General features: G+C 36.7%; 1 protein-coding gene across 1 annotated transcript in view; it reads right to left on the bottom strand.

The window, feature by feature from the left end:
• Positions 1-21,646, bottom strand: part of LOC121869289 (inactive tyrosine-protein kinase transmembrane receptor ROR1-like) — a 176,111-nt gene that overhangs the window by 20,036 nt on the left and 134,429 nt on the right. Inside the window, exons 14-20 of the mRNA XM_042370535.1 lie at positions 19,503-19,742; positions 14,176-14,412; positions 13,832-14,052; positions 12,821-12,950; positions 6,636-6,771; positions 3,050-3,182; positions 412-557 (exon numbers count right to left, since the gene is read on the bottom strand). Of these exons, the coding sequence (XP_042226469.1) occupies positions 412-557; positions 3,050-3,182; positions 6,636-6,771; positions 12,821-12,950; positions 13,832-14,052; positions 14,176-14,412; positions 19,503-19,742 (1,243 nt within the window). The remainder of the gene's footprint in view (positions 1-411; positions 558-3,049; positions 3,183-6,635; positions 6,772-12,820; positions 12,951-13,831; positions 14,053-14,175; positions 14,413-19,502; positions 19,743-21,646) is intronic.

Raw genomic sequence — 21,646 nt, 5'->3', positions numbered from 1 at the left:
ATGTACAGTATTTATTATTAGTTTTTTTTTTTACTATGTTACATGCACATTAAATCTTACTTAACAAATGTACCAAAAATATAGATACAGGTAAATAATTATCATAAGATTAAAAACATAAAGGAAATAAACTTGTGTGTGTTAGGAGGAGAGAGTGAGGGATCTTAGCTGTCTCCCATGTGTAGTGAAATTACAGTATTGACAAATTTAGTTGTCCAGCAGCCAAATGACAATACTCTACAGTATTTTTTTATTTAACTTATTTATTGTTATTCTATTTATTCTTCAAATTTACTGGTACTGTATATATCATTTTAAGAAAACTATGGCTACAGGAAGAAAATACACACAAAAGTGTCTATGGTATGTAATTCGTGCTTCAGAAATAGCCCTTATCACAATTAAGTTTACCTGAAAGTAGGCCTTCTGTTAGGAGTCTCATGCCAACACTCTACCATGAGGGCATAGATGCGTGGTGGACAATCTTCAGGACATGGCAGAAGATGGCGTGATCGGATCATATCTATCACCTCTTGGTTATTATATCCATAATAAGGCTGAAACAAGAAGGTTCACCCATTAGTTCTCTTTTTAATATTATTATATTCAAGCAACCTATAATTATCTGTATTGGAGAATGCCTTATACAGTCGGCCCTTAACATTCGCGGGGGTTAGGTAACAGAGATACCCGTGAATGTTAAAAATCCGTGTACTATTGCTGCCCCCCCCCCTAAAAAATCCCTGGCCCCCATGTCCTTATTTACCGTATATACCTGTGTGTAGTTCGAGTTTTTAAGACCAAATTATTTGGCAAAAATTGGGGGTCGACCTCTAAACGGGTAATAGTTTCGTTAGGTTGAAAAATATTTACCAGTAACTACCAGTAAACAATGGAAACAATGCACCAACACACCACCAGCTGTGAGTGTCGGTACAGTTGCCAGGGCAGATCTCTTGCGAGCCCAAAGTAGCCAAATCCATGGTATGGTAGCACAGGACGATGTAAAACAAAGTATTCATTTATTAAAGTTAATTTATAGATACTGGACATAAATTTTTGTTCATTACATTTGAAACATCAATCTTTGTTAATTAAATTTGAAACAAGAGAAAATTACGATACTGGATTTTCATTAAAATATTACATCACAAGTATATTTTACCTTAACTGTGACTGAATGAATATATTCTCGATATAAATATGGAAATGTAATATTTTTGCTGGAATGATGTACATATTATAGTGGGAAGTGGGATAAAATCATGACGAAAGACTTTCGCTTTCTTTCGTTGTTCAAAATATTTTACCGTAATCGCTTTTCGAATGATTTTCAGTTAAAAAACTGTTGTACTCGTACTGTATTACAATAATATTCTATCCTATCATTAGCCTTATAATCCCACAACTGAAAACCATTCGAAAAGTGATTACGGTAACATCTTTTGAACGAAAGAAAGCGAAAGTCATTGCTTTCGTCACTTTCCACTGTAATACGTACATCATTTCAGCAAAAATATAACATTTCCATGTTCTCAGAAATAAATGGTAGTTTTGTTGAAACGTAATGTACAGTATTTAACATTAAAATGCAAAAATAGCTATAAAAACAATTAATACACCCGTAATGTACTGGCTGGCATCTCCACTCGTCCCTGCTCCCGCCAGTCACCTCCTCCCCGCTCTATCCCTCCGCCCCCTCCACATCGTCACTACTGTTGTATTACAATAATATTCTATCCTAATTGACTTGAATAAATACTACGATACCATATTTCTGAATATTTTCATTAAAATCCATCCAAGTCATTTTCCTTGCCATCGGCAGCACCAAACAGCTTCTCCCAGTCCTCTCCTTAAACAGGGCTAGAGGGTACGTGTTTTTCGAATCGTTTTCAATTAAAAAAATGTTACATCACACGTATATTTTACCTAAACTGCGCCTGAATGAATATATTTTTGGAAATAAATAGTAATTTTGCTGAAACGTGATGCATTTCAATGTAAAATAGGATAAAATACATGACGAAAACAAAAGACTTCACCTAACCTTCCAATGTTCAAGAGATGTTACTCGTTTTTTTAATAGTTTTCGGTTAAAATACTGTTATATTACAATGATATTATATTCATACTGTGCTTGATATACTACATTCACAGAAATGAAATATTTTTGCTGAAATGACGCAAGTATTACAGTGAAATGTGGGACAAAATCATGACGAAAACAATGACTTTCGCTTTCTTTCGTTCAAAAGATGTTACCGTAATCGCTTTTCGAATGGTTTTCAGTTAAAAAACTGTTGCATCACAAGTGAATTAGGATAGAATATTATTGTAATACAACAGTTTTTTAACTGAAAACCATTCGAAAAGCGATTACGGTAACATCTTTTGAGCGAAAGAAAGCGAGTCATTGCTTTCGTCACTTTCCACTGTAATACGTACGTCATTTCAGCAAAATATTACATTTCTATATTCTCAGAAATAAATAGTACTTTTGCTGAAACGTGATGTATTTCAATGTAAATTAGGATAAAATACATGACGAAAACAAGAGACTTTACCTAACCTTCCGATGTTCAAGATATGTTACTCGTTTTTTTAGTAGTTTTCGGTTAAAATACTCTTATATTAGTGATATTCTATTCATACTGTGCTTGATATAATATATTCACGGAAATGTAATATTTTTGCAACTACAATGCTGATGTCAACACAAGTGTGGTTACAGCGAGACTGACTGAGTGAGGGAGAGCTATGCATGTGTGTGTGAGGTTGCGGGAGCGTGCGGTGTCCCGTGTTCGGTGCCGCACGCAAGTTGAATGGTGCGCGATTTGAATGTACTTCAATTACTTCAATGTACAGAATATTCCTCTGGCGGGGCAATACGCGTATTTGCGAATCCGTGAATGCTAAACCCGCGTATGTGAAGGGCCGACTGTACTGTACTGTACTGTACTGAATATGATTTTTTTTTACTGAAAGTGAAATGTTTTTAAAGCTATTTCTTCAAAGTAAATTTCTGTTCAGGTATTAGTAAGCTTACCTGCAGACCATAGCTGAAGATCTCCCACAGAACAACACCAAAGCTCCAGACATCTGACTCTGTGGTAAACTTCCCATATAAGATGGACTCTGGTGGCATCCACCTCACTGGTAGGAGACTTTTGCTCTGAACTCTGCAATTTACAAATATTTGTCACAAAATAGCAGAACAAGGGAGAAAACAAATACTATATTGGTGCATCTATTAGTACACTCCCCACCCCCCCCTCCCCATCATTCCATAAACAAATGAGAGAAAACCAAATTAGAAAGTCGACATATAGGGTGAGTCAGGAAAGAGCAACCATAAAGACAAGATTTGGAATAGCAGAGAATCAATTTAGAAAAAAAATTCCAGTAGAGTCCTAGATTTTGTTAGAATGATTATAGCAGTTTGAGAAGATGATTAAGGGAGATGGATTGGCCATGATTAGGTGTACATAATATAACCTCCGAGACTGTCATGACCTCACAAAGAATACCATAGATACAGAGGGTGACCGGACTTTAATCAGGTGACACTGTAAAGAAGTTCTGTTCTCATTACATTTATAAACAGTGAGTTGCTCGAAGCATAAGAACTAAATAGTGTACATTGTGCAAACAAATATCAAGTAATAATGACTGCAAATTGATGAATAAAAAAAAAAAAAAAAAATGAAAAAAATTTCTAGTCAGAGCTACACCAAGCAAGACTTTAAATAATGCTGCATTCCAGATGCAAAAAAAAAAATAAATAAATAACAATAAAAAAAAATTGTTCCCTACACATTCATGGGACCCGACATGCTGACTGGCCTCTGTTTTCCATTGTCATGAGTATTTTTTCACCAATTACACCAACCAATATGTTTAACATCAAACGCAGGAAAATAATCAGAATAATTATTATTTTTTTATCATATTCGCCTTTTATCAGTTTACTAGCTGTTTAGGTGGTCTAACCAGTGTTAGTACAGGAGGAAACCAGGGACCGGGAAACCTGTGATGTTTGGTAGTGAGGGTCACACTGGATAACACCCTTCTCACGTGTGTCCAGGCTGAGGCTCGAACCCTTGACATATTGGCGAGAGTTATGCGCGTTATCGCTATACAAATTCAATTTAAAATCACCTCAAAAAATAAAAGGTGATTAACCAGTAAAGGACTTGAATGATTATAATCCTCCAATAAGAAATATCCCATGTGGGTTGAGACAGTTATTATTGTCCCTCCCTAAATCACCCTAGCTTTGTTCTGGATTGTTAGAGAACCATCTAGCTATTACTATTTCAGTGTTTGGCATCTCTCAAGGAAGCAGGGAGAAGAGTGTATGTGCGAATGTAGGTAACTTTGGCATTGCCCTAACTTCATCTCTCTCCAAGATTTTCGAAACTATCTTGAACTCCCATTTTCTCCGTCACCTTGAACGCCTTTCTCTTTTGAAGGATCACCAGTATGGCTTTCGCCAGGCGAGATCTACTGGTGATCTGCTCTCCTATTGCACCCATCTTTGGTCATCCTCTCTTAGGGATTATGGGGAAACTTATGTCGTGGTCCTTGACATCTCCAAAGCATTTGACAGGGAATGGCACAAGTCTTTGCTATCTAAACTTCCCTCTTTTGGTTTCTCTCCCCCACTTTGTTTTCTCATCTCTAGCTTCCTTGAGAACCGATCCATAGCAGTTGTTGTCGAGGGATCGATCTCTCGCTCTTTCTCTACCAGTAGTGGTGTCCCACAGAGTTATGTTCTTTCACCAACTCTCTTCCTTCTTTTTATCAATGATTTACTTCACACTACAACTAATTCTATCCATTCTTACGCTGATGATTCTACTCTTCACTCTTCTTCACATTTTCCCCTTCCTCCTAACTCTCAAACTAGATCTGTTTCTAGAACTGTTATCATTACTTCTATCAATGCAGATCTGTGCAGCATCTCTAAATGGGGAGGTTCAAACTTGGTTAAGTTCAATAGTAATAAAACTCAATATTTACCAATTACACTTTGTAAATTAGATGATCTCCCACCAATTACATTTCAGGATGCTATCATCCTGCCAAATTCTGAAATAAATATGTTAGGCCTCACCATTTCCTCCAATATGTCCTGTAAATCACACATCCTTAGTACAGTTATAGCTAAAGCTGCCTCCCGAAAGTTTGGAATGCTGTACAGATGCCGTAGCTACTTCATTCCTGAGCAGTTGCTCCAAGTATATAAGGGATTCATTCGTCCTAACTTGGAGTACTGCTTTCATATCTGGGGTGGCTCTTCTTCTGTCCAACTATTAGATAGGGTGGAATCAAAGGCATTTCGTCTTATTAACTCTCTTCCTTTAGTCGACAATCTCTCTTCCCTTTCTCTTCGCCGCAATGTTGCTTCACTCTCTCTTTTACAGGTACTTTAACGGGCAATGTTCGGTGGATTAAGCATCCTGTGTACCGCCGGCAAGGCCATGGGCTCATAACACAAGTCTTGCCCACAGTGCCCACCGTTTCTCTGTGGATGTCGGTCACACGAGAATAACCCGTTATAGTACCTCCTTCTTTCCTCACACAGCCAAACTGTGGAATGCTATGCCTTCTTCTGTGTTTCCATACTTATACAATCTGTCTCACTTTAAAAAGCTGGTTTTCCGCCATCTTCTTGGTGTAGATTAACACAGTACAGGTATAACCTTTTTCTTCTCTATTTTAAATTTCTGTTGAAAAATGCCTGATGCAGTGGTTTCATCAGCATAGGAATGAAGGCGCTAAACTTTTCAGTTGGAATTGTTATTCAGCAGGCCAAGAAGTTACACGAGGAACTTTGCAACATGAGTCCATGTAATCATTTGGACTGATTATCAAAATATATGCACAGTCGCCTTCAGGTGTAATGTTACCCCCTACCAAACCTTCCTTGCTCATGTGGCAGCGTCGCACTCTCGTTTGGCTAGGGAACTGAGTGATAGGGTTGTTTCTATTACTTGTTTTTGCCAGTATTTGTAGATTAAAAATCTAAAAAACAATAATCAATATACAGTAGTGTTATTTTACAACTATATTTTGCATTTGTAAAACCACACTGGATTATGTTCACTTTTGTTCACTGTACAATGGAATTTATTTTGATTCCCTAAGAAAGCATTCATAAAAGGATGACAAAGATAATCTTTTGAATTAGGAACCTTTCATATAGCGACAGATTAAGAAAACTGAGTATGCATTTTCTTGAAAGACAGAGGCAGGGGTTAAATGAAGGTGATATAACTAAGGTACTTTTACTATCTTATCAGGAGTTAGCATATAGCAACAGTTTTAAATTAAATAAATTTAGAATTAGGATGCAATTTGGTAAACATTGTTTCATCAAGTTTCAAATATGGTATAGGTTGGACAGATATAAGAGTTATAAGGGTTGGAAGTAATTAGGCCTAATGCATTTTCCTTTATTATTATGTTCTTATGCTAAAAAAAGGGTCCTAACACAAAAAGTGCCTGAGATACTTCCTGGACAAGCAAGCATTAAAGATGAAAACAAATTATCAATTACTTGGAGATGGATCAGGAGAGTGGGAGCACAAAAATGTGCAAGCAATCTCAAAGATGCTTTGTTTACTCACCTGTAATAATCAGAGGAATAGATGTCTCGAGACAGTCCAAAGTCTGAGATCTTGACGGTGAGATTCTCTCCCACAAGACAATTACGGGATGCAAGGTCACGGTGCACGTAATGATGACTAGCCAGGTATTCCATACCTAATGAGCAATACTAAGTTAATAGGCTGCTTAAATGATGGATAATGAATGCTTAGGATAGCAACTAGTAACTACTTTACATTCAATGTTAAAGCCTTATGTGCAATTTTCACACAGTCAGAGAATTAGCAGCCAATGGCAGATGAACTAGTATATAATATATGACAAGTATTACTTACTTTTAACAAAATAGCAGCACCTATAATCACATTCATCAAGATCGCTATGGGAAGAATGGTATACACTTCTCTACTATACATTCCAACAGAATATATAGTAAACTTTCTTTAATCCATAATAAAGGGGAGAGGGGGACGGTCTATCCAGTTTGGCCAAAATTCCATATTGGGCGGGGATCTGAATTGTCAATATATATATATACAGTCATGCGCCGGTTAACGTCCTAGATACGTTTTTGGAAACGTGACGTTAACCGAAATGGACGTTGTCTGATCATCACATAAACTTTGTCTTTATACTTATGTGTATGTGGAATACTATATACATACATATACACTCTTACTCTTAAATCCCTACTATAATGTGATACAGGTGATTAATTCTTATCTCTGGTGCAAAATACATGACTTTTATATTTAAATTATTCACTGTCTTACAAGGATTCTAGCAATGCTGGGCAGATGGGGGAGAAAGAGAGAGAGAGGGAGCGAGCGAGCGAGGGAGCGTGGGGGGGAGGGGAGCAGGATGTGAGGTAATACGTTTGACAGTTGGCGCCCAAGGTCTAACGTGTGTTTATTTATCGGTTCTGTGACTAAGCATTCTCTTATAAAAAGCCAGTGAAATGACCTGGGTGAATATAATTTATATTGCTGGGATTCTTGTAAGATAGTGATTAATTTGAATATAAACAAGCTATAATTTGCACTAGACATAACAATTTTAATACCGTAATCAAATTAGTACATGTACACACCAGCTTTGCACTAAGGTCATTAAAAATGACCTGTGCCTGAGTGGGTTAATGACCGTAAAAAAAAAAAAAATTATTTTACGTTTCTTTTAGTATGGCGAGTGCATGTAAATGGATGAAAATAAATGAAGAAACTTATGTAAATCTTCCCAAAAATACAGTTGAAAACCTTTATATTATAAAATGTACACTAATGTACTATAATTTTTATCTCTTGAGCAAAATATATGACGTTTATATTCAAATTAATCGCTGTCTTGTAAGGATTTCAGCAATGCAAATTATATTCTCCTATAGTCTGAGATATTATATGAAAATCTTAAGGCTTTAAACCCCCCACGCTCCCTCGCTTGATGCAGTAATTTCACCAATAAAATTTTAAGTTCACTAGGTGTAATTCAACTGGACTATTTTGGAAAAAAATGCCTCGCCGTACACACATTACAAGGAAGGAAACTTCTGGCCATAAGCCGATGAAAGACAGGCTTACCCCCCTTCTCTGTGCTAATGCTTCTGGTGACTGCAAGATAAAATCACTCCTTGTGTACCATGCAAAAAACCTCTGTGTCATTATTATGGAATAACGAAGTCTCTGGTGTACTCTAAGATTAAGAGAGAAAACGGACTCCTATGATGGGAGACACAAGCACTCACACATGCCACTCATACTGACAGACTTGACACTCACTCACTTGACAAGTTTTACCAACCATTAGTTGTGTACATTATCTAGTGACTTTAGTCAATATTGTACAGTAAAAGACTAAAAGTACACCGCAATACAGTGGTCCCTTGGTTAACAATGGACCTCTAAGTGCAAACCTGTACTGTACATGTACTAAATGATTACGGTACTAAAATTGTTATGTCTATTGCAAATATAGATTGTTTATACAGGTATTCAAATAAATCACTATCTTACAAGAATCCCAGCAATGTAAGTTATTTTCACCCAGGTCATTTGGGTGGCAAATTATGAGAAGAGCTTAGTCACTCTTAAGGAATGATAAATAAACACGCAGGCCTTCAGCGCCAACTGTCAAATCTTATCGCCTCACCTCCCGCTTCCCCTCCCCCCCCACGCGAGGGAGCGTGGGGGTTTTAGGCCTTAAGTTTTTCATATAATATCTCAGACTATAGGAGAATATAATTTGCATTGGTGAAATCCTTGCAAGACAGAGATTAATTTGAATATAAACCTCATATATTTTGCTCGAGATAAAAATTGTATTACATTAGTGCACATTTTAAAATATAAATTATTTCAACTGTATTTTTGGGTAGATTTACATAAATTTTTTCATTTATTTTCATCCATTTACATGCACACACCATACTAAAAGAAACGTAAAAGAAATAAATGACCTTAGTGCAAAGGTGGAGTGTACATGTACTAATTTGATTATGGTACTAAAATTGTTGTCTAGTGCAAATTATAGCATGTTTATATTAAAATTAATCACTATCTTACAAGAATCCCAGCAATGTAAATTATATTCACCCAGGTCATTTCACTGGCTTTTTATAAGAGAATGCTTAGTCACTTAAGAACTGATAAATAAACAAGCGTTAGACCTGCACCTGTGCCAAATGTCAAATGTACTACCTCACATCCTGCTCCCCTCCCCCCCACGCCCCCTCGCTCCCTCCCTCCCTCCCTCTCCCCCATCTCCCCAGCGTTGCTAGAATCCTTCTAAGACAGTGAATATTTTTAATATAAACTTCATGTATTTTGCACAAGAGATAAAAATTAATCACCTGTATCATATTACAGGAGTGATTTAAGAGTAAAAGTGTATATGTATGTATATAGTATTCCACATACACGTAAGTATAAATACAAAGTTTATGCGATGATCGGACAACGTCCATTTCGGTTAACGCCACGTTTCCAAGAACGTATCTAGGACGTTAACCGGCGCATGACTGTATCACGATTTGTCTCGGCCCTGAAAAAATCTGTACAGTATATGCACTCCCACTATACATATTTTTGCAATCTCTATTTGAGATCAATGAGAGAGTGAACACTTTTCACAATGCACTATGTATTTCTGCTGATAAACATTTTTCCTGTCAAACAAATTTCAAGTTGCACCCAAACTACTTTAGACCACAACACATTGCTACTATCAATGCCACTATCAAAAAGGGTTCATTGCATAGGTACAGTAATGTACTATTCTTTTGCAAACCCAGGGCGTCAGGTCAGGGACCTGACCTTCATATTGAGTAGCTTCTGTTGTGGGTAATTTTTATCCTGTGCTTTGTTTTATGAATAAAAACCCCAAAGTTATGAAATTTTTAATTACAGTACATAATTAATTTTTGTATCATTGAAAGATGCTAAAATGCTTATCTGGAAGCATCCCTAAGTTGGTTTGTCTGTCAGTGGTCAGGATTGTATGCAGTTTAGAGAGGAAACATGCATGGAAGCTACACCTGTGTCCGACCCTACATCCTCTCAAAGACAGAGAGACAGTTGGGGAAAATTTCGAGCGCTACACCCACCCACAAATTTAAACCTAAAAACGGTATACTAATGAGCTCGAAGCAGCTGGTAGAGTTCCGTTATTCTGGCAACACTGTGCAAGAGGGAGGGGGGATGACAAAGGTTTGTGGGGCGATGGTTGTCACCAAGTTTTGTACAGGAGAAAGTTGCCAAGAATTGCTTACCGGTATGCATAATGAGGATAAATGAAGGCAGAAGAGACCTAATATGCATTAAAAACAAGTGCTAGGAAATTGGAAACTTTTTGTATGAGTCAATTTTCATAATGGATTAAATGTTGTCAAATGTGCCCCAAAAATATGAAAATAGTAATGCAGCCTCTCTACCCCCTCGCCTCACTCAACTCCATACCCACTGTTACCAGATGATGGATTCTACCAGGTGAATTTTGATTCACTGATCTCTCACTGATGGGGCTCACATTTATGGGAGAGTGTAGCACCCGGAAATTTTTCCAGGTGTACTGTACAGCTGGCTTCTGTGCCAGTGTTCCCTATACAAAGGGAATCTACAAGAAGTTTCTGGAGTAAGATAAACAATACCACATGAATCACTATCGGCAGTGATATCTAAATTTACTTTTTTTTACTCTTTCTTAATCTATTTATGATGAGTTCTGTATTCATTTAATTATACATTGCGATGCCTTTTGTATTTTGCCTGGTTAATTTTTATTGAGTATGGTGTCATAAATCGGCCTCAGGAATGCATCCTTCACTTACCCTACTGAACTAAACTACATCTACGGGAAAATCGCTTGCACAATATAAATTTTTGTATTATAAATCCATCATACAAAATGCATCTTTTGTATAGTGAGGACTGCCTGTTTAAAACCTGAAACATGCAATTCATTAGTACATTTTCTACACAAAACTGTAAGTCTGTGGGCTGTGGAACATCAGTACAGTACAGTATATTTTCAAGACAAACTTTAGTTTTTAAATTTCAATCAACTGTTTTTACACTTTCATTCTTACTTCCACCTGAATAGAAACAAATTAATTATAGCCTTCACTAATATGCACTAACTATATACAGTCGAGTCTGGATTTACGCGGGTTTGGTTAACGCGTTTGGTCATTTACGCGGTGCCTTGCCAGAATCGAAATGCTTTAATTACTCTGTAAATTTGGTCATTACGCAGCGAGTCGCTGGAGGGTCCAGACGCGCCGCGCCATTTTGGATTCAAGCGGCCCAGGCGACCACAAGCAGCGCAAGTAAGGTTGCGCAGTATGTCACTGTTGCGTTATCGGTGACGTCATATGATGTATCGAACTGTGATTGGGCCACGCATCCTTACCACCCACGCATTCCCTCCGCCGCTAGCTGTGATTGGTCTAATGTAACATGACGTGCCCTGCCACCAGAGGGCAGAAGTCGCTGACCTAGCAGGGCCTGTCTCATTGCTCTCAGTCCGCGTATACAGTTTTCTCTTGTGCCCGCTATTCCCCTCACAACTCACAAAGGCTTCCGCGGGACTCCCACCACCAGAAAAAAACATTGACTTACCTGGACCAAGCCATGATAATGTGAAGGAAATCATCGAGTTGGGGGAGAAACTTAAGCTCATCCTTGACAACGACCCAGACAAGCATTGGTATGAAGTGTCTAGTAACCATCTGACGAAATTTATGGAGCCGTATATCCAGATCTATCTCAACAACATCAATGCTAGTCGTCAACGTAGTATTGAGGTCTTCCTCGCCCGAAACCCACCACAACCACAGCCAGCCCAAGTCAGTGATAGTGATATTGACAGTGAGGATATGGACTTTGAGAGGTTTGTCTGGGAGGCCCTGCAAACCTCTGCGAGCAGTGAAAGTGATTCACTGGAGGGCAACTAATCTGCCCTCTGCCTCGGAACCAGCCACCATTCACGTATGCCGACCCAACTCTTCTACTAACGTAAGTGTTAAACCTTGATTTTTCTTTTACCTGGTACAGTATATTATTCTCTTATTGATATTTATCTTCTATATTATGTGTGTGTGCATACCATCGTAAAATTAAGATACTATTTTTACTACAACGTACGTATTGTGTCGCAAAAAGTGGTGTTTGGGGGTCGGCCCAGTCTCTATTTCCATTAATCCCATGTTCTGTTATTTCATTTCGACATTTAAGCGGGCCTCCACGGGTTCAATTGACCGCGTAAATGCAGACACAATTGTACACATAATTTACAGTACAGTACAGGTACTATATTTACAGCCGCTAATGTTCATTCTCTCCCTCATTCTTTTTTTCCTCTACATACTTCATAGACTAGTAATGAATATTCTTTTTGCTTTTTAACTTTTTTTTATTGCCCTCTTCTAATATATCCAAAACTACTTTAGTAATTACAATTACCGGTACCTTATTATGGGTGAACAGTTCCTATTAAATCAAACTACTGTACTGTACTCACTCAACACTGGTGATTATAAGTGCAACAGATCTTGAAACAGCTCAAAATCATGTTTTTTTTACATATTCTACATGTATAATACTGTATTTATTTTTCAATGGAAATTTCGAATATGGTTGAATTCATCAAATGTATCTTACCAATATGAAATTTATTTGGGATTTTGATTTTTCAAAACAAAGACAAAACTTACCCGCAGCAATTTGTGTAGCAATCACAAGCATATCTGGTTGTTCCAGGACCACTTGAGACATGCCATCATCACTACAAGCCGAAACATCTGACCTCGGGGAATGGGCAATCAAAAATTCATGCAAATCACCCTGTTAAAAAGAAAATTTTCATTAGTACAACCATTTAATTAGCCTAAGAAAATAAAATCATAAAATTATATCATCCAAATCATCAACACAAAGAGTGAGCAAATTTTTTTTATCACATACAGGTATTCCTCACTATACAAACATTCGAGCTTCAAAAACTCACTTATATGAATCTCCTAAATTATCATTCCTTCTTCATATTATGAAAGCTTCCTCGCTTTTACCAATTTGGGCCACAGCAAAAATTCAAATCACATGCCCCCGAGAGTCAGCTGGGACAGCCATATCCCCCTAGTGCTCTCCCAACTAGACTGAGGTAGGAGTTATGTTATGATTATTTTCATATCGTAATTTCGGGTAGATAAAAAATTTTTTTTTTTTTAATCAGTTGCAGTTGCACACAATCCTACATACAGAATGTGGAAAAAAAGTAAAAGAAGTAACTATCACAAGGTAAAAAATATAAAGGGAGAAAACCTTTCTTTGTGTGTGAAAGCCGGAAGGGGAGCGTTGCTAAGGGTCAGGAGAGGGAGCATCCCCAGCTGAACTTGGTTGCTATGGTGAGACTTGAGGCCTGCCAGTGCCAATACAAATGGCGGCTGTGTTAAACTTTGATTTAGCTTTTCCTTAATGGTTTTAGCTGCGTATTTTCATCTAGATAGTATTTTATTAATGTTTCAATGTGGTAGGTAGTAAATTACAGTACAGAGTAGTTGTGTGCTATTATTATTGGTTAAGTAGTTTTTTGTTGTTGTTCAGTAACATAACCCATTCGTATAGCGAGTGATACCTGTACAGCATCCAAATAAATTTCTAAAAAGTTATGGGTAGGTAATAATTTACAGGGTATCTTGAAAAGGCATGAAGCATGAAACACATACCTGTGACATATGCTCAAATAACATGCACATTGGCTCCTCTTTCATAACTACTCCCAGCAGACAGACAATGTTCGGGTGCCGCAGGTCTGTCATGAGTTCTACCTCTCGGTGAAAATCCTGGCGAGTCTTAGCAGTAGCATTTTCCTTTAACGTCTTAATAGCTACTAGTACAGAGTTGCCATCAGGGCTCACTCCTTGAAGTTCTCCTTTATAAACTTTACCTGTCAATTCAAATGTATTAAATGAACAGAAAGAAAATGAGAATGATACTCTAAAAGAAATAATGTAACAAATTATTGCACAATAAAAATTAAACTAATGCAACTATCGTATATAAAACTCACCAAAGGCTCCTTCTCCCAGTTCCTGCATGAACCTAACATTGGCTAATGGAAACTCTCGGGCCCTCAGCTGCTGCTGCTGCTTAGGAAGGAGTGCATTTAGCTCTACAGTCTTGGCTTTGGGTGAAGGTTGCTTAGGTGACTTTGCTTTCCGTTTCAAACAGAGGGCAATGATCAATGTTAGTAAGACTGTGCCACTTACAATGGCTGCAATCAGTATGTAGACCCATGTGTTGTCACCTATGATGGAAATAATATAAGAATTAATAATAGATCCTAAAATCTTATTTGCTAGCCAAGCACAAATTGAGTGACTTACATATTACCAACACATATTAATCTAAAGGTTTCACATTTTGCATAACTTAGAAGCTTGGCATATTTCATATTCATATTCTACTGATATATTATTGGACTGCTTTAACTCAATAAAATATAAAACTTTATGGTAAACATATACAGTGACCCCTCGTTTAACGAACACCTCAGTTAACGTAATTTCGATTAACGAACTGCCTTCCATAAGGATCTTCAATTCGGTTAACGAAAAAAAATTCGGTTAACGAAGTTCTTACGAACCGACCTCAACATGTTTTTGCTTGCACTGACCGGGCAACCAGCTTTAGTATCAGTCCGCCAATACATTAATCGGTTCTAGGGCTTAAATTCCTTACTATTTTAGTAAATATCAAGAAGTTTATACTATTCAATTATTTTAAAATTTAATATTAAATTTTTTAGCCATTTTAACAATTTTTGAACATAATTGAAGGTAAAGTGACTAGTTTAATGCGCGGCATCCAGCCTCTTAACACAGCAAACAGGAGTCAGTCTTTCTCTGTTTTCACTGGAGGTAACATCTTGCTTGAGACTCTCTTCAACTAAACGCTTTTTTTCTGTGTTTCCAAGCAAATTATTGGTCATTTTGAAATATATTTTACATATTGACAATATATAATGCAGTGCAGTGATGATTTAAAGAAAATAATCTTGAATTACACCGAGAGCTAAAATTTTATGGGTGAAATGGCGTCATGGGGTGACTTCTCTTCCACCCCAATGCCTTCTCTTCTTCCTTCTCCTCCACCCCCATTCTAAATCCCATCATCATCATCATCATCCAGGAGCCTTCTACATACACACCTCAAAGTAAGTGAACTTTTCTACCATTTTTGTTGAATTTAGGAAATTTTCGGTGAGCTGGAACCAATTACCCAAAAACCCATTGAAACAATGGTTTCGGTTAACGAACTTTTCGGTTAACAAACGACCTTCTGGAACGGATTGAGTTCGTTAACGGAGGGGTCACTGTACAGTACTATAAATGTTATAAATCCAGGAAGAGGCCAAAGTTGAAGGTAAATACTACCAATGACAGAAAAATCTCTGAAGAAAACATATAACCGTACTCATATTATGTCACTGATCTATGATGCAATGAAAACTTTGAATATACAGTATGCGCTTTGTAGCAATTCTACAAAAATTGGAACATCCATGCATGTCACTTTAAAAGTGGTCTTCCGGCATCTTCGTGGTGTAGATTAACACAATATAACCTTTTTGTGCTCTATTTTCAATTTCTTTGGGTTTTTTTGCCATACAAATATATATATATATATATATATATATATATATATATATATATATATATATATATATATATATATATATATATATATATATATATAATATATATATATATATATATATATATATATATATATATATATATATATATATATATATATATATATACTGTATATATATATATATATATATATATATATATATATATATATATATATATATATATATATATATATATATATATATATATATATATATATATATATATATACATATATATATACAGTTGTACCCCACTTAACGAGGTCAATAGAACCCAGAGGGTCCCGTGTTAAGTGAAATCCGCGTTAAGTGAACAACAGAACATAAGGGATTAATTCCAATAGAAACCGGCCCGACCCCCAAACTCCACTTTTTGAAGGCACATAACTATGTTGTAGTAAAAATAACATCTTAATTTTATGATGGTACATGCACACAATTAATACTTAAGAGAAACAGAGAAATACAGTCGCCAAGTTAATGTCCATTCAAATAATGGACTCAACTCCCTCCCCCTCTTCTCACACTACACTGCCGGCTCTTCCCTCTGAGAAATTTTTGGGGGAAAACCACTAAATTTTAATAAATAATACCTCAAACTAAAGTTAGGATAATACAATTGACATTGCTGGATTCCTTGTAAGACCAGGAATATTTTGAATATAAATGTCATATATTTTGCACAAAAGATAACAGTTACCTAGAGAAAAAATTTTATCTAAAATTTGTATGTTTAATGCAAAATATATGATGTTTATATTCAAAATGATCACCAAATTATAAGAATTCCAGCAATGTAAATTATATTCTGACCGGGTAATTTGTATGAATTTTATGAGCTAAAAAAAATATCTTCAGTTAATAAAAAAAAAATAATCTTCACGACACTATCTGTCAATCAAAGTACCCCACCTTGCCTCCCCCCCCTCTTCCAACCGCACGGTCAGTCCCAACCCTCCCCCCCACCCCCCCACCAATCGTCCTTTCAAGAGTTTTTAACATTTAGTATTAAATAATACCTCAGATTAAAGTTAGGATAATATAATTGACATTGCTGGATTCCTTGTAAGACCATGAATATTTTGAATATAAATGTCATATATTTTGCACAAAAGATAACATAGTTACTCTGAGAAAAATTTTTATCTAAAATTTGTATGTCTAATGCAAAATATATGATGTTTATATTCAAAATGATCATCAAATTATAAAAATTCCAGCAATGTAAATTATATTCAGACCGGGTAATTTGTATGAATTTTATGAGCTAAAACAAATATCTTCAGTTAATAAAAAAAAAAAAATATTCTTCACGGGGTAACAGATGGTCGGTCGGTCCCTCCCTCCCCCACCAACCGTCCCAAGGAGATGTGTGGGAAAACCAGAATACTTAACTTTTTGTAATAAATAATACCTCAAACTAAAGTTAGGATAATATAATTGACATTGCTGGATTCCTTGTAAGACCAGGAATATTTTGAATGTCATATATTTTGCACAAAAGATAACATAGTTACTCTGAGAAAAATTTATATCTAAAATTTGTATGTCTAATGCAAAATATATGATGTTTATATTCAAAATGATCACCAAATTATAAGAATTCCAGCAATGTAAATTATATTCTGGCCGGGTAATTTGTATGAATTTTATGAGCTAAAACAGGCAGTCAGGCAGGTGGCTTAAATCTGGGTGGTTGCTCGAAATGGACACTTCCACTGCCAGATATGTGTAAGAAAAAAAATCCTGATAAGTGAATGTTCAGGCTTCATGCAATCATGTGATATGATAAATGCGTTATGAAACCAGGCGGGCACATTGTATATATATATATATATATATATATATATATATATATATATATATATATATATATATATATATATATATATATATACAGTCATGCGCCGGTTAACGTCCGACCGAACAACATCCGATCGCATATACGTCCGTATGGTGTGTGCATGTAAATGGATGAAAATAAATGAAGAAATCTATGTAAATCTACCTAAAAATACAGTTGAAAAACTTTTTTATAAAATGTACTACAGTACTGTACACTAATGTACAAAAATTTTTATCTCTTGAGCAAAATATATGACGTTTATATTCAAATTATTGGCTGTCTTGCAAGGATTCCAGCAATGCAAATTATAATCTCCTAACTTTAGTCTGAGATATTATATAAGATAAAAACTGTAAGCCTAAAAGCCTGGCTGGGGGGAGGGACTGACGCCGCCACCCAGCGAGGGGTTGGGGGGGTTGAGGTGATAAGTTTGAGGTGAAGGTCTCTGTGTGTTTATTTAACAGTCCTACTAAGCTTCTCTCATTTTAAAATGCCAGTGATATGACCTAGGAAGAATATAATTAACATTGCTGGGATTCTTGTAAGATACTGATTTATTTGAATATAAACATGTTGTAATTCGCACTAGACATAACAATTTTAGTACCGTAATCAAATTAGTACATGTGCACTCCAGCTTTGCACTAAGGTCATTTATTTCTTTTACGTTTCTTTTAGTATGGTGTGTGCATGTAAATGGATGAAAATAAATGAAGAAATTTATGTAAGTCTACCCAAAAATACAATTGAAAAACTTTTTATAAAATGTACTACAGTATTGTACACTAATGTACTACATTTTTTATATCTTGAGCAAAACATGACGCTTATATTTAAATTAATCTGTCTTGCAAGGATTTCAGCAATGCAAATTATATTATCCTAACTTTAGTCTGAGATATTATATAAAATAAACAAAGAAATCACCAATCTTTTGTCTGGGAACACGAGGGAGGTAACCAGGAGCGTGTGGGAAGAGGGGGGGAATGGGGGGGTGAGGTGACAGAATCTCTGGTGTTTGTTTGTTTATTCATTTGAGATAAGATTTGACAGTTGGCGCTGAAGGCCTGCCTTCGTGTTTATTTATCATAACTTAAGAGTGACTAAGCTCTTCTCATAATTTGCCACCCAAACGACCTGGGTGAATATAACTTTCATTGGTGGGATTTTTGTAAGATAGTAATTTATTTGAATACCTGTATAAACAAGCTATATTTGCAATAGACATAACAATTTTAGTACCGTAATCATTTAGTACATGTACAATACAGGTTTGCACTTAGGTCCATTGTTACTGTACAATATTGACTAAATTCACTAGATAACGTACGCCTGGCAGCACAATCTATAAGAATACGCGATGCATACGTGACTGTGCCCGCTATAGGGCCATTTAGGTTCGCTATGTCCCATTATTTGAATGTTTTTTTCAATTTAAATTTTAATTGTTTATTCCTTGATAGAGGAAGCGGGATCCTAGTGCTGTCACTTGGTACCCCTGTACCATAACACCAGAAGCAACTGGCCAGTTTCACAAGTATATACAATACAGTACAATCATCCCTTGGTTATCGCGCCTAATTGGGACACCGCCGATAACGAAAGTACAGAACCTGTGGGATTTATTCTGATTGGTTCCAGGCACCCAAGTTTCCCATTTTACAACCATTTAGACCCACTAAATACATATATATAATGTTATGGTAAATATCATAAACACACATAGGCATGGCTAGGTTTATTACAAAGTGATGAAAAGGGTACGCTTAATACTGTAGTCCACAAAACATGTAGACATACTGAAAAACTATTGAAATACAATACAGTATATAGTACAGTACTTCATACTTACTGCACATTTGAACTGCACACTCCTCCTTGGATACAGAGTGTTCAGTTGCCACAAAGCACCATGGTTGTGTCTCTGCTCCACCTGGGTTACGGCAGTAGTTATGGCCACCAATAAGTTCTGGATATTCAGCTGTTCGCATGTAAAGTTGATTCTGACTCCAAGGCTCACAAATTCGTCCAAAGACTGTATGGCTCTCTGTTCCACGGTAAGTCTCGCCATTTCCTAAGTAGCACTTTTCATCTGAAATAATAATACTTGTGCAGAAAAACTCATCCACATTAAGTTGAAATATTCAGAGACTGTACAAATTGAATACTGTATATACTGTATTGTCTTTCTATCTACTTATTATATTTCCTCCAATTCCATATGTGTGGGGTGGATCAAAGGAAACATGTTTCAAGAAAGAAGACAACTGCAAGACAAGTGTTAAAAGAACAAGTAGGTATACTCTCACCAAAAACTTCTCACACTCTATAAACACTATGCAATAGGGGGCAGTGAAATTTTGCTCAAAGCTGCACTCTTCAGGCATTGTTCCTTATACATATCTAAGACTCCATGCCAAATTTGAAGCTGATATGTCGAGGTTTAGTCTGCCGCATTTTCTACTGAAATTTTTAAATTTACCTACAGTACTAGCCAAACAGCCGCTGTGGCGGTGCAATGTCCTGTTCAGTGTTTATCAACTTTTTTTTCATATCTCTTATTTCATTTAAGTTGTCTTGTTGCAGATGAGTATGGTGCTATGTCTATATTGATTATCAGCCTTTTCTCATTTCATTTCTCAATGTTGTGTTACTGTACTGTAATGTAGGGGAGACCTGGGTAAGTTGGCCACTGCTTGTGACCGATACTTGATTAGTGATTATGCTGGAGCTGCCATTGCTACTGCCACCTTAACTGACTATGGCATTATCACAAAGGATGACAAGAGTCAGGTTATTGGACCACATAAGCTGCGGGATGCGAGACAAAAATACCGATTTAAGAGGCAAGAAATTGAGATGGCTAGTTTAGATAATTTGACGTCACTCTATTTTGATGGTAAGAAGACCGCCACTCGTGTGATGATAAAGAATGAGAAGACCGAGAAATGGAGTTCGAGGATGATGGTGAAAGATCATTATGTCATCATGGTTGAGCCTGGCAATGAATATCTCACACATGTGACTCCCAAGACTGGACACGGAAAGCAGATTGCCAAAACTATTCACGAGTTTCTGGTGGAGAAAAATCTAACCCAGCAGCCCATTGTGTGTGTTGGTTGTGATGGAACCAATGTAAATGTAGGATCAGAAAATGGAGTCATTCATCATCTTGAAATGTTACTTGGTCACCCGCTCCATTATTTCATATGTCAGCTTCACGGAAATGAGCTGCCTTTCCGCGCAGTATTTTATCACTATGATGGTAAACCAAGTGGTCCTGAGCATTGGCGTGGTCCCATTGGAAAGCAGATCAAGGAGTCTTTGTCTGAGCTTCCAGTTGTCGCCTTCCAGCCAGTCAGTTACCCTGATTTCCCTGTGTTTAATGATGAAGTGGAGAAAGATCTGTCCTGGGATCAGAAATACCTGTATAGGATTTGTAAAGGAGTTATCACAGGTGTTGTTGAAGATGACTTGGCTGCTATTGAGCCAGGTCCTCCCTGTGTGTCAAGGTGGAACACCTTATGGAGTAGAATCCTCAGGCTGTATGTAGCAACATCAAGACCCAGCCATGAGTTGAAAAGAATTGTCATTACAATAATAAAGTTTAGTGCTCCAATGTGGTTTTACATCAAGATACACCCTTACGTAACACACGGCTCAAGGAACGTATTCCAGTCCCTGCTATATATGAAACACCTGAATAGTGAGGAGGAGACGATAGTGAAGAAGGCTGTCCAGAGAAATGCATACTTCGCCCACACAGATCAAATTCTTCTTGGTATGTGTGCAGATGAGGACATGACTGTTAGAGAAAAAGCTGTCTCAATGATAAGAAAAATTAGAGAGGAGAATCAGCAAAAGGAAGAATGCACTGGCAGATCTGAAGAGGAGGAGGAAGATTCTGATGCTGCTGTTGACGAGAATTTGTTAAACTATACTGATGAGGAGGGTAAAGATGGAGATGGGAATGAGGATGTGCCTCCTGTAGTCAAC

The sequence above is a fragment of the Homarus americanus genome, unplaced genomic scaffold (assembly GCF_018991925.1).
Source record: "Homarus americanus isolate GMGI-L3 unplaced genomic scaffold, GMGI_Hamer_2.0 scaffold36734, whole genome shotgun sequence".
NCBI lineage: Eukaryota > Metazoa > Arthropoda > Malacostraca > Decapoda > Nephropidae > Homarus > Homarus americanus.
The sequence above is the reverse complement of the archived record's forward strand: the minus strand, read 5'-3'. Positions and strand labels throughout refer to the sequence as shown.